Below are 13,805 nucleotides of genomic sequence, written 5' to 3' on the forward strand. Positions count from 1 at the left end.
GGTGGAGCTGGCTTGAGGGGCTGAATGGCCTACCCCTGCTCCTAAGTTCTATGTTCGTTTGAGATTGGTGCCAACAGCACAAGGATCGAACACCATGCGGGAGGAAGTGGATTCGGGACGTGCACCTTGCAGTACCGGTGGTGGTTGTCGTGGCGCTGTGGGTCAGACCTTCGGGGCGAAGAACTCGAGCAAAAACCTGAATGAGCCTAAACCTGTAGAGATGCGCATGCGTCAGGGCCACACAAAGACCACAGTTCCCAGAAGGCGCGGGCGTGTAGGAGAAGCTTGCGCCTGCGCAGTGCTGGCTGTTGATGCCGGTGGTTATGGAGATGCGGCGGCCGGCGGGGATTGCAGCGTTGGGTTGTCTCGCTGGCCGCCTGTACATCCGCGGCGCCGGGAACCAGGTCAACTTATCGCTTTGTTACAGTTAAAAAAGCGCGGACGTTGTAAATCTTTGAAATAATATAATAATTGGAGCAAGTTGGGTCCCCTTCTTCCCCCCCACCCCCGGCCTGGCCGGGCCGATTCCGAGGCCTTTTTGAAGTTGGCGCCGCTCGCAGAAAGTTCCAGCATTTTCTGCCGCCGATGAATACTCCTTATTTTCCCCTTTACTGAGGATGCGCATTTCCCCTTAATGATCCTGTGAGCCCTGGATGGCCTTCTCCTGATGTGGGAGCCCAGATTCCGAGTGCAGGTCTGGGGGTTCAAACCCAGGCCCAGGCCACACTTGGTGAAGACAGGGCGCCCCTGCTGCTGGTGCTGCTTTTCAACTTCTTTGCTTTCTTTTTCAGTTAGAGAAGCATGTTTCACAATCTTCATTGCCCAGCATTAATAATTTGTGCTGCTACATCAACTCAATGCGGCACATTCTTCACGAGAAAGTGTTTATTGTTTATAAAACTTATGTGATGGAATTGCATTATAATGGATTGAATTAGTAGCATGTAATGCAGATTCAGAAATTACATGCTGCGCCCAGAGGAGCGATTTGTGAAACACTTTTTGATGAGGATTGCATCACTTATTGATTATTATGGGATCTGCTCTGCAATTATTGTGGTACCTTATGTTTAGTTCTAACATTTTCTGGTGTATTCTGTACCATTTTGATACATTTCAGAAAGTTGGTGCCTCCTTTGATGTTAGAAAACAGGCTCGTGGTCCTGTTTTTTCAGCCATTCGGGTGACTAAATATTAAAGTGTTTTTTTTTGCTTTTTCCAGACTGTCCTTTTGCAAGCACAAAGACACAAGACAATTTGCTGGAGGAGGCTATTTTGCCAAAGGCAGGAAGGTAATGTATTGGATTGTGAATTGGTTTCATGTTGTGGATGGTACCCTGTCAATTTTTTGTCTGATTTATTTTATCCAGTATTGAAAGCACTTAAGATCTTTTACTAGGGATCCTTTTAACTTGGATGCCGGGTGCCTAATTAGTACTGGTAAATTGCAGTTTATTCGCCAATTTTTGATATAGCTATGCTGTAAAGAACAATGCTTAAAATTGGCTCATTTTGTCTATAGGTCTGTTGTATAATCTGTTAATTTGCACAATGCTTGATTGGACAGTTGACATTTTGACAGGTTTTTTTTAAACTTCATAGGCCATCTGGACATCTAATATGTTGAATGCATTTAGGGTTGCCAACCCTCTAGGAACTAAAAATCAACCTTCAGGACATTACTGTGTGCAGTTCTGGAGAAATATCAGAGGGACATGTTTTTAAAAATTGTTTTTCTTTTCATTGAACATTTAAGACCATAAGACGTAGGAGCAGAAGTAGGTCATTTGGCCCATCGGGTCTGCTTTGCCATTTAATGAGATCATGGCTAATCTGATAATCCTCAACTCCACTTTCCTGCCTTTTCCCCATAACCCTTGATTCCCTTACTGATTAAAAATCTGTCTATCTCCACCTTGAATGTACAATGACCCAGGCTCTACAGCCCTCTGTGGTAAAGAATTCCACAGATTCACTACCCTCTGAGAGAAGAAATTCCTCCTCATCTCTGTCTTGAATAGGTGATCCCTTACTTTGAGATATGCTCTCTGGTCCTAGACTGTCCCACAAGGAGAAACAACCTCTCAAGCATCTACCCTTTTAGCCCCCTAAGAATCTTATATGTTTCAATAAGGTCGCCTCTCATACTTCTAAACTCCAGTGAGGTACAGGCCCAATTCTCAACCTCTCCTCATGAGAAAATTCCCCCATACCTGGGATGAACCTTCTCTGGACTGCCTCTAATGCCAGTATATCTCCTTAGTTAAGGGGACCAAAATTGTTCACAGTATTCTAGATGTGGTCTAACTAACACCTTGTATAGTTTTAGCAAGAGTTCCCTATTTTTATTTGTGGAGAGAAGACAGAGTCAAAGTTTCGAGTCCATATGACTCTTCAGAGCTTCTAGCTGTCAGACCTGCTGATTTTTTCCAGCATTTTTTGTTTTGTTTTGGATTTCCAGCATCCACAGTATTTTGCCTTTATTCCCTATTTTTATACTCCATTCCCTTTGAAATAAAGGCCAACATTCCATTTGCCTTCCCTATTACTGCTGAACTTGTATGCTAGCTTTTTTGATTCATGCATGCTGACCCCCAAACCTCTCTGTTCTGCAGCTTTCTGCAGTCTTTCTCCATTTAAATAATATTCAGCTTCACTATTCTTCCTGCCAAAGCAGATATAAAAATTTTGAAAATGGGAGAATAAAAGTTTGTTTGGCTGACAGTCAGGCATCATCCAATTGGGTAATGAGTTGTTTTGCTTTCTAGTTAGCATAGGATGGAAGTATGTCACAAGGATGGATGTGTTGGCCGACTAATGGCTGGCATGTGGGGAAAGTCATGTGATGAAACCTCAAAGAATACATTTAGTCTCAGTTGGTAACCCTAAATGCATTAGATGTAAGTATCTTTATATGGCTATGTATATGCATCGTATTTAATGCAGCATGAACAAATCTGGCAGCAAGCATTTGCAGGCTTTTGCTATGTCGTACATTAAACATTTCTGTGTTAAGTATTGTTCACATAAAATTGTTGGTTGACCAGTGTACTTATTGTTGAAAATGTCAGTTGCATCCGAAACATTTTTTTTGCCATTTGGAAGCTGAGCTTTAACCAGTACTTAACAGTCTTTAGACAACAATTGCTACCCAAGGAAAAGGTGACTAACCTCTATTATATGTCTTGTAAAGAAACCTAATCAGATCAAAGTTGGGTTGCTTATACAAGGTTGTACCAAAATAATCTAGACGCACTAAGAAGAAAAGAGGTCATCTGTGATTCTCTCAATCGTTAAGGGAGTATCATGGCAGATAGCAAATGGGTCATAGGCTGAGTAAATGTATTTAGATTTTCAAAAAGCACTCGATAAGCTACTGCACAAAGTTATTACATAAATTGAGGGCTCGTGATTGGTAATATATTAACATGGGTTGAGGATTGGTTAACGGACAGAAATTAGAATAAGAACAAATGGGTCATTTTTGGGTTGGTAGGCTACAACTGGTGGGATACTGCAGGGATCAGCTATTTGCAATCTACTTTAATGACTTTGAGGGGATTGAGTGTAATGTGCCCAAGTTTGTTGTTGAAACTAAGTTGGGTGATAAAGTAAGGAAGGGATATGGATAGGGAAGTGAGTGGGTGAATGGAATTATTTGGAGAAATGTGAAGTTATTCACTTTGGTAGGAAAAATAAAAAATTGCAATAGAATCAGAAAAAAGTTATCATGCAGGTATAGTAAGAAATTGTGTTCGTCTTTATTCCAAATGGCTTGAGGACCTGAGTAAACAAGGCCTATTGCAGTTATATCGGGCTTTGTTGAGACTAAGCCCGGAGCACAGTGTATGGTTTTGGTGGTACTTTCTAAGGAAGGATATATTTGCCTTGGAATGCAACAAAGGTTTGCTGGGCTTAAGCTTTGTGTCTTGCACTCATCAGGATACTTTGCAAGAATACCAATATAAGGGGAGCAACAACTTTATAACAACTGCATGAGAAGAGAGTGCTGATTGGTTGGCAAGTGGACTCTGATTGGTAGAGGCATTGCCATGGAGAATGCACTAGTGATGGAGACTGACAGTTAACTGCCAAGCATTGTTTGAAATTTAAACCATGCAGCTTGACCCTGATTGGTCAAGGTGTTGACCTGAGGAATGAGTCAACAAATGGCTGTCACTTATTTTGTTTAGTTGACACAGGTGCAATGCCTGTCTGCAAAGAACTGTGTATTAATAATGCAGCTTCAGTGCATGCAAATGCGCCACACTGCGAGCCCGACAGCTAATACTCCACTTAAGAAAGCCAATGCAGCAATATATCGTGGCGATCTTGACCTGCCACTGTTTCGTGAATTAGTCTGCATAAACTTTTGAACTCGGCAGCTCTTTTTTTTATTCATTCATGGGATGTAGGCATCACTGGCTAGGCAAGCATTTATTTCCCATCCTTAATTGCGTTTGTTCAGAGGGTACTTAAGAGTCAACCACATTGCTGTGGGTCTGGAGTCACATGTAGGCCAGACCAGGTAAGGACAGCAGATTTCCTTCCCTGAAGGACATTAGTGAACCAGATGGGTTTTTACAACAATCGACAATGGTTTCATGGTCATTGTTAGACTTTTAATTCCAGATTTTTGGTAAACTCAAATTCCACCACCTGCCGTGGTGGGATTCGAACCCAGGTTCCCAGAGCATTACCCTGGGTATCTGGATTACTAGTCCAGCGACAATACCACTTGCCATTGCCTCCCCACTTGCGCAGCTGAGTTTAGTTTTAATGACACCATGTATACCCAAATAGATGGTGTTGCCATGGGGTCCTCTCTAGATCCAGCTCTAGCAAACATCTTTGTTGGGTTCCATGAGAAACGTGTCTTTGATGGAATGGCACCTAACCTCCTATGCTCGCATATTTCCGATATGTGGATGATGCGTTTGCCAATTTTAAATACGCAGCTGCATGTAATAATTTCCTTACATGCCTTAATGGGCTCCATCCTACGCTCAAATTCGCCTTTGAAATGGAGCAGTCAAATGAACTCCCCTTCCTTGACGTACTAGTTGAGAAAACCTCCAGGGGGGTTTCTCTACTGCAAAGCCCACCTTCACTTGTCAGTATATGCACTGGGATTCTTACAGTTCCACATGCTTTAACATTGGTTTTATCAGCACCCTCGTAAATAGGGCCCAAGCCATTTGCTCACCATGCAAACTTGATGCAGAAATAGGGTGCATCAAAGGCACCCTGCGGGATAATGGCTATCCTGATCAGGTCATTTTGTGCTGTATATCACGCAAACTCATGAATGGGTCTAAGGCCCTCACTTTCGGCCCTAAAAAGTGCCCAGTCAACCTCAGATTACCTGGAAGGGTATCTGAAATATTTGAGCAACAGGTGAAACTAGCTCTTTCACACTGCTACTATGCAGTAGCAACACAAGTGGTATTCGCCACTAACAGGATGCTGCCATCAAGCCAAAAAGACATTCTGTCTATCACACATGAGTAATGTGGTATATGAATTTCAGTGCCAGTGTGAGGCTCGGTATGTAGGCCGTACGTTCCAAAGACTGGCGGATCGTATCAAACAGCATGTCCCAGCCGCTGTTTGCAATGGGCGAGGCACAGACTGTACCCAACCAGCCGGTGCTTGTGAAACTCAAAACGCACAGTGTCCAACATTAGATGTGATTCCACGATTGGGCAACATTTGCTAAATAATCCTCAGTGTGCTAAGAATTACGCTGACAACCAATTTAAGATTGTCGATTGGGCTTGCAGTGTGGCACATTTGCATGTACTGGAAGCTATGCATATTAATACACAAGGCCCTGTTCTGTGCAGACAGAAAGAACGTGTACACACATTGTGCCTGTTTCAGCTAAACAAAATAAGTGACAGCCATTAAGTGACTCATTACTCAGGTCAATGCCATGACCAATCCGGGTCAGGCTGCCTGGTTTAAATTTCAAACAATGCTTGGCAGTTAACTGTCAGTCACCATCACTGGCGCATTCTCCATGGCAATGCCTCTACCAATCAGTGTCCACTTGCCAACCAATTAGCCCTCTCTTCTCATAAAGTATAAATTGTTGTTTTCCCCTTATATTGGTATTCTCGTGAAGTGTCCTGACGAATGCAAGACGAAAAGCTTCGACACGTCTCTTTTTTCAGCAACTCTCAAGTTTCAAGTTCTGTCCAATCAAACAACTAACTGTAAAGACCACGCAAAAAAATTTCATGTTTCTAAAGGGAAAAACTTTTACCGAGGGGGGGAAAAAAGCAAGCGTTAATTTTACACTGTATCTTGTAAGGAGTTATACTTTAAACTAAAACTTCGAACTGAAATCTACCTGTTCTACTTTTAATATCAGCTGAGAGCTCCTTTAAGCATTTAGTATTTTGAGTGTCCATTCAATTCTCCTGGAACCAAACCACTGTGCATCTAAGCTCCTAGGAATTTTACTTAGTTTCCAAGTCTGACATTTCGACTTCCAGAACACACTCTTTGTGAGGATTCCACTGCCAATCTCTCCCAGTAGCTTTACTAGACAGACCTGCCAATCTTTAATTTCTCATAAATTTGGACTTTTCATTTTGAACATGGACCCCACTGGCAATCCCTGCATAGTGTCCCACAGAAACACTCGCGCTTCCTGTTGTGCTTGTCCCCAGCTTCTGGCAGACATAGATTATCTTCTCACAGGCTGACTGCCTCACGGACTGAAAACAGCAGAGATATGTTAAAGCAAAGGAGCCTTCCTACATCCACCCATCTCCATGACAACATGGCATTGGTTTCAGATCAAATTATCTTTACAAACCAATCTTCAATGATGAAATTAACAAATCGGTAATCTTTAACTTTAAACTTTTTCTTTGACCTGAAAAGTATATGGATACTTCAAAACCTTCCTTTGCTTATCAGTTACCTTCAAACCTTCTCTGATTTGGGGAAATTACATTAATATCATCCCTCACAGACAGCCCTTCTCCTCAAGATAGTTAATGAGGCTCCCATTGTCTACCTTTTAACAGTTCACACCGTAGCTTCAATAATATAACATTGATCTGTAATTATCCTAGGCCATGCCTGCCAGCTGCTCGGATCGGATGCTCTTTCATTTATTTTTAGTTAGGAAATTGAAATTTTTAAATGTAGTATAATCAAATATACATTTGTAACATAAGGCATTATGTAACTGCAAATTTTTTCTAAAGTGGCATATCAATAGTAAAAATAGAAAGATTCCTTCATTTGTTTGATTTACCTGTGACCTCTTGCAGCATAGAACTCCAGAATGCCCCACAAAATTGGATTTGTTACAATAAGCTCCTCTGGCCATGAAGATGGGTATAATTCAAATGAACTGATGGTGCATGCGCCAACTGTAAATGGCTGGCGTTCTCCAAGGTAAGGAAGAGAACAAAATACTGCTAATAATTCCCAGCAGGACTAAGGTTTCAGATATGATATTGTTGGTTTGCTTGTGAACGCTTGCCTTGTAGTCTAGGTTATGTTAATTATAGCTGGACGACAGATTTCTGTTAAAGCTTATCAGACGTTGGATTCCTTTCAAAGATGAATATTTACAGAATTGTCTGGAAGTGACTTACACTTTCCACCCAAATTGACAATCCATCCTCAGTGGGCTCAGACCATATGTCTGAATGCTTTGCAACTCCATTTGTTCATCTAACAATGTTCAGATTTGAGATAGTTTCTTTGGTAATTTGGCAAGATGGCTTCTGGTCTGGATTTATACATTCTAAGCATTAACATTTAGCCTCACTAAGTTAACAGTCCAAAAATGACTCCTAGTTTCTAGTACAGTGGTTTGGTAATAAGTTTGGTTAGTACAAAGCTGGCAAGATTCTTATTGCCATATGGCCTATGGGAAGTATAATAACCAAGAAACAAGGACATGCTTAGCACTCTAGATCAGTCTGCAGGTTTAACAACTAGAATTTTATGGCGCTGTGTATTTTTAAATAAATGTTAATTTACAATATTTATGATGTTTGAATCGCAATCAGAAAAGATTAGATTTGAAAAAATCCATTTGTTTGTTTTTTGTCTCACGTTGGTGAAATGTCAGTTGGAGGCCAGATATGCCTCTGCAAGGAGGCAAAATCAGTAGCAGCATCTATGGTGTTTTTATGCATTACCTAGCACTTTGTTCTAGTACAGCCTTAGTGGAGCCTTTAGAGCATGATGCAGGGAGATGGTGGCATCTTGGTAATGTCACTGGACGAGTAATCCAGAGGCCCAGGCTAATGACCTGGGGACATGGGTTCAAATCCCACCAGGGCAGCTGGTGGAATTTCAAATCGGTTAATAAATTTTGAATTAAAAGCTAGCCATCAGTATTGGTGACCATGCAACTATCATAAATTGTTGTAAAAACCCATCTGGTTCACTAATGTCCTTCAGGGAAGGAAATCTGCCATCCTTATCTGGTCTGGCCTACATGCGACTCCAGACCCACAGCAATGTGGTTGACTCTCAACTGCCCTTTGAAATGGCCTAGCAAGACATTCAGTTCAAGGGCAATTAGGGATGGGCAACAAATGCTGGCCTTGCCAGTGATGCCCAAATCTCATGAAATAATTTTTTAAAAAAGCTTGTTTCTTTGAGGCTGATGAATAACATGTAGAAACCAAGGCAATTGTAAGAAAGTAATTTCCTGGGGGAAAAAAAAACTTATCTTTAACAATGGCTACAACAAACAGTAATCAAATTCCAGAGAGCTTTTGTGATATGTTAAATATTAAGGTATCCTGAGTTTTCAGTATTCAAAAAACAAGGTCAAACACTAAGTATGACTCATGGAAGCATAAATGTGCTCCACCTCCTATAGATTTTCTCCATTCTGTTCCTGGCGATGCTGACTTTGCTGGAATAATGATTTTTACAAGTAGTGCTACATTTGTGCAAATGTCTTGCACAAGTAGTTCTCAGTCAGAGGTGAATGAGTACTAGGCTACTTGATTTACTCGCAGCACAGCTGAGCTCAATTCTGCTGCCAGCCAATATTCATGGACTCCAAGCTATGTCCCTAGTAGGGGTGTCAGAAGATAGGGATCAGTAGTTGGAAGATGGATGTTTTTATTTTGGCCATAGCTCAGGGATGTTTAGATCAAATGCAGCTTCTGTGCTTTTGCCTTTTGACACTTCTATCAAAGATGCACCCTTTATGTGAGTCTGTGGGTGTTGTTCTTGTTTACTTTTAACTCTCATTGATGTTTTGCTTGCTTTATTGAAACAGTACAATATCCTTTTTAACAAAAACCTGTGAATGGCAAATTGAAATGTATAATTTAATCTCAGTATTCAGGCATCTATCAATATGCTAACCATTTTTGTGGATTTTTATATGTCTTAACACCCCCACAAACTCCTATATAACCGGATGGCTGTTTTCTAACACACATTATACTTCACACATTAAAATCTAGCTCAAATTTGTTTCCACTGCTTGTGCCTGAGCTATTTTTGCCTCTAATTTGGTTTTTTTAGGTTCTGCCTCTACCCACAGGAGATTGTCCTGCAAATGGTGGAGCGTTGTCGGATTCGCAAGCTGCAGCTACTTGCACACCAGTATTTGATTTCTACTAAAATTGAATTTTATATCAGCGACGATCTTCCGGATCACTTTGGGTCCCACCACGTGGAGAAATTCCGCAGACTCGGGTATGGGTGACTAAGGTCTCCAGTGACAGATTAACAACAGATCTCAAAGTTGCTGTGATTGTATAATGTCACTTGTATTGATGAAAATTCAAGGTTTGAAAAAGTAGAAAATGCAAGGATTGTAAATGAAAGGTCCTGTGTGATCCTTTGAGGATTCGGGCTCAAATAGATAGAGGGTAACTATTTGTGTTTGAATTCAAGTTTTAAGAAAGGGTTCTTTCCTGAACATTCAATTATTTTGGGAGAGGGGCATCTTGTTTCAGCTTTCAGCATTGCTCCCTTTCTGAGGGCAACATTGAGGCCTGGTGTATGCCTTTATTTCCAGGGCATATGTGGAAGCAAATTAATGATATTTTAACCTGTTTCAAGGGGTGGGTGGGGTTGGGGGGGTTGGGGTGGGGGGGTTGGGGGTGGGGAGGTGGGGAGGTGGGGTGGTGGTGGTGGAAGAAGAAACTGCCTCACCTTGGTTACTGGATAGTTTTTCAAATGAACATACAAAGGTATATTTTCCTGTTAATGCTAGCAAAAAAAAGTTTGAATGAGTATAAGTTGGGGAAAGTGCAAAGTAAAAAAAAAAGAATGATTTACCCCCAAACCTCAACCCTCACAGTGAACTAAAGATAATGAAAGGAACAGGGGGCAAAAAGTCATAAAACCTTGAAATATTAATGCAAAGTGGTACTTTTGATGTAAAGTTTGGAACTAAACTAGCACTGTTCATCTCTTTGGTAAATCAATTTTTTCATATAATAGTGACTCCAGACCATTTGTAGACAAGCAATTACTTTATTTACAATATGGTAGACTCTTCAATGGTGTAAGGAAATAAAATGAAAGTGAGCCCCATCCTTTATAAACTCTGAACTTGAACTCTGCTGCCTGCATCCTCTCCCCATCACCCTCTTTTGGTGACCTACATTTTCTCACATCCCTTACCACATTTACTTAAAAATATTGTCCTGTACAGACCTCTCATGGTTTTGCTGAATACTACTTCAGTCTCCTCCGGCCCTGCATCTTGCACTCCCCGCTCATCCAGCAGTGGCTTTCTTGAGCATCTTCTGTCTTGCTCCAGTATAACACAGAGCCCACAGTTATCTTGCTTTCACATTTGGAACAGTGGCCCTAAGTTTCTTCATCTTGTGATATCCTTCTATACCTTCAAAAGCCTACTTATTCCTTAAAGTTCCCTTCACCCATCTTCCCTAATTTCCCACCAATTCCTGTTTAGTTTTGGCGTCAAACTGAAACTTTTTTGCTGTCTAAACGCAAGTTTTTGAAGAATTTATAAAATGCTCAATATCTCAAACAATGTTAATGTATATGATATAATCTGCTGTTCTTGCAGGTATGTTTCCCTCTCGGATAATCAAAAAACAGGATTCAAAGCCCGGGAGCTTAAGTCTGTCCATGTTGATGCAATTGGGCAATATCTGAAATTAACATTCCATAAAAACCATGTCAACAGATACAACTTGTACAATCAGGTAACATATGAACATACAAAACAGGAGCAGAGGTAGACCATTTGGCCTCTCGAGCCTGCTCTGCCATTCAGTAAGATCATGGTTGATCTGTAACAGTGTATTAACATTTTATATGGACCTGTAAATATCTTTGAAGAACAAGTGTCTTTCATCTAAGTTGTGAAAATGTCTATAGCAGTTTTTGCAATGCCATGTCGTTACTTTTTTAAGGGTTCATCTTGTGATTTTTGTTGAGTTCCTAGTTGTGTACTGCTCCATGCCTCCAAGCTGAGTTTCACCATGCTGGCTAGGCAAGCATTTTTTGCCCATCCTTACTTGCCCTTGAGTAGGTGATGGTGAACTACCTTCTTGAACTGCTGCAGTCCATGTGGTGTAGATACACCCACAGTGCTGTTAAGAAGGGAGTTCCAGAATTTTGGCCCAGCAATGGTGAAAATTAGTTTTATTAAAATGCATTGAAACTACATTGTGTTTGTACATTGTCAGAATTTAGTAACAATCATTTGAGACTGTGTGTTGCTGGCTCCTGAAGTGCCATTTTGATGGTGAATACTTCTGGCACTACATTCTTTGCAGCAGTTAGTGGCGCCAAGATCACTAGCCCTCGCCTGCCTTCAGCTAGTCTGATTCAGACAGCTGCTCAATGCTGACGCCCCAGGGAAGTTTCCAAAAGGTTGCAGAGTTGGGGTTTTAACAAACTCTTAAACAGACCAATTAAAGTTGTTAAGAGCATAAGAGAGTTTGGAGGCCTGCACCCCCTGCCCTCGGGGAAAATCAGCAACACCGGAAACCTGAGGTGGTAGGTCTGGCCACATGGCGTACCGCTATTTCTTTCAGTCCACCACCTCCATTCAAGCTTGAATCAGGATGCAAAGATCAGCCCAGAGTATCGACACTGTAGATTTGCCAGTGTTTGGAACCTGTAGTTATGAGGAGAGGCTTGAAATATGGACCAGCTCCACTGGAACACAAATCTAGCAGGAGATTTAGTGAAAGTTTTTATAATTCAGACAGTTTTGATGGTGAATAGGGAATGAAGATTTCCTCTGGTTTGGAGGTCAGTGACCAGCGTTCATCAATTTCAAATTATTACTAAGAGAACAAGGAGGGAGGTTAGAGGCTTTTCTCTACACAGACACTTTTAAAGCATGGAACACTGCCACAAGAAAATTGGCTTAATACTTGAAGTAGAGGAAGATACAGATCTAAGGCTGGAGAACAGGGCAGTAGAATTAAGTTGGATTGTTCTCGTGAAGAGCCGGCACAGACATAGTCAGCACCACGCGAGTGAAATGCTACTGTGCTGTAAATTTTTGGGAACTTATTGATAAACCAACATTCAGTCTGGGTTTCAATCAGTACATGTCTATGTAAGATCTGAGTGCTGGCAGGCTTTACAATTCGTTAAATGGACAGTTATAAAGCTGGAATCCATCTGTGAAGATAGGTGATTTATAATATATAAAATAGAAACAAAAGTGCTGGAGAAACTTTGCTTTTATCTTAGGGATAGTTGATATATTTCTAATCTGTGTATGTTTAATTTTAGGTTGCCTTGGTAGCTGTTAACATCCTTGGAGATCCAGTAGAATACAATGAAACATGTATAACTGTGAGTAGAAATAGATTAAATCTATAATTGTGTTTACTACACTTAATGTCAGACTGCAGGACGTTGCACTTTATTGAAGACGCAAAATAATTTTTTTGAAGTCTTTTCAAGCCAAGTCCTTTTGGCCTGGGGTTTAACCACTGTGTTACAGGAAAGATGCAGAATTATTGGAGAAAGCCCATAGGAATCACACAAGTGAATCCTGAATTTAAGAGGGGCTATGTTATGAAGAAAGATTGTTTACACTGAGACTTTACTCTCTGGCGAATGGGAGGAGCAGGAAGGACTTGAATTGAGGTCTTTCACTGGTATGGATAATTTGAACCCAGGAAAGGTCTGTTGAATTTAAAAACTGAAACATAGTTTAAAGTCAAAGGTGGCAAGACAAAATAAGGAATTTTGCCAATTTGTTTTTTTACTGAGGATAGGATGATGGAACAGAATATCAGGGGCAGTTGCACCAAAAGCCATTCTGGCCTTTGAAGCATTGGATTGATTGTTACTGGGAAATGATATAAAGAGTTGTTAGTTGCAGAATTGCATTAAAGAAGCTGATGGAAAGCTTAGTAGGTTTGGACTTGGTAGGTTGCGCAAAATATTTCTATGCTATGTAATAAAAAGACAAAATGCTGGTAACACTTAGCAAATCAGGTAACATCTGTGGAGAGACGAACACAGTTAACATTTCATCTTCAATCAAACAATTTTTAAGCAAATGCATGGGTAGGGAAAGAACAAAAGGGAAAGACCTGTGATGAGGTGGAGGATAGGAGTGATTGCAGTGCACAGATGATGCTAAAAGGCAGAAGGTGATCATGAGACTATTATAGAAACTAAAGATGGGTACAGAGGAGATGTAAATGGTTATCCTAGTATGGAGTCGAGAGCTAAGTGGAGAGGATAGTATTTTGGGAATTTGGTGGAGGAAGGTGGGTAAACCCCTTGAGTAGTGAGCACCTGCTGACTGTACCAATGTGAAGTCCCCAACCCAAGCATCAGCCCACACCTCT

The 13,805-nt window shown here is 41.0% G+C and overlaps 1 protein-coding gene across 8 annotated transcripts in view; it reads left to right on the plus strand.

Annotated features, from left to right (window-relative positions):
• The first annotated feature begins 283 nt into the window (after positions 1-283).
• cep104 (centrosomal protein 104) overlaps positions 284-13,805 on the plus strand; it is a 254,609-nt gene continuing 241,087 nt past the window's right edge. For 5 of the 8 annotated variants that reach the window (XR_013578912.1, XR_013578913.1, XR_013578914.1 and 2 more), the window contains exons 1-7: positions 284-404; positions 1,223-1,292; positions 2,769-2,869; positions 7,295-7,416; positions 9,523-9,696; positions 11,045-11,183; positions 12,733-12,795. Coding sequence is in view for 5 of the 8 variants with exons in the window: in XM_078558238.1 (XP_078414364.1) it covers positions 2,846-2,869; positions 7,295-7,416; positions 9,523-9,696; positions 11,045-11,183; positions 12,733-12,795 (522 nt within the window). In the remaining 3 variants the exon portion in view is untranslated. Of the gene's footprint in view, positions 405-1,222; positions 1,293-2,768; positions 2,870-7,289; positions 7,417-9,522; positions 9,697-11,044; positions 11,184-12,732; positions 12,796-13,805 lie in introns of all 8 variants that reach the window. The other 3 variants (XM_078558241.1, XM_078558239.1, XM_078558242.1) reach the window with 3 other exon arrangements.

The sequence above is a fragment of the Cetorhinus maximus genome, chromosome 15 (assembly GCF_964194155.1).
Source record: "Cetorhinus maximus chromosome 15, sCetMax3.hap1.1, whole genome shotgun sequence".
Lineage (NCBI taxonomy): Eukaryota > Metazoa > Chordata > Chondrichthyes > Lamniformes > Cetorhinidae > Cetorhinus > Cetorhinus maximus.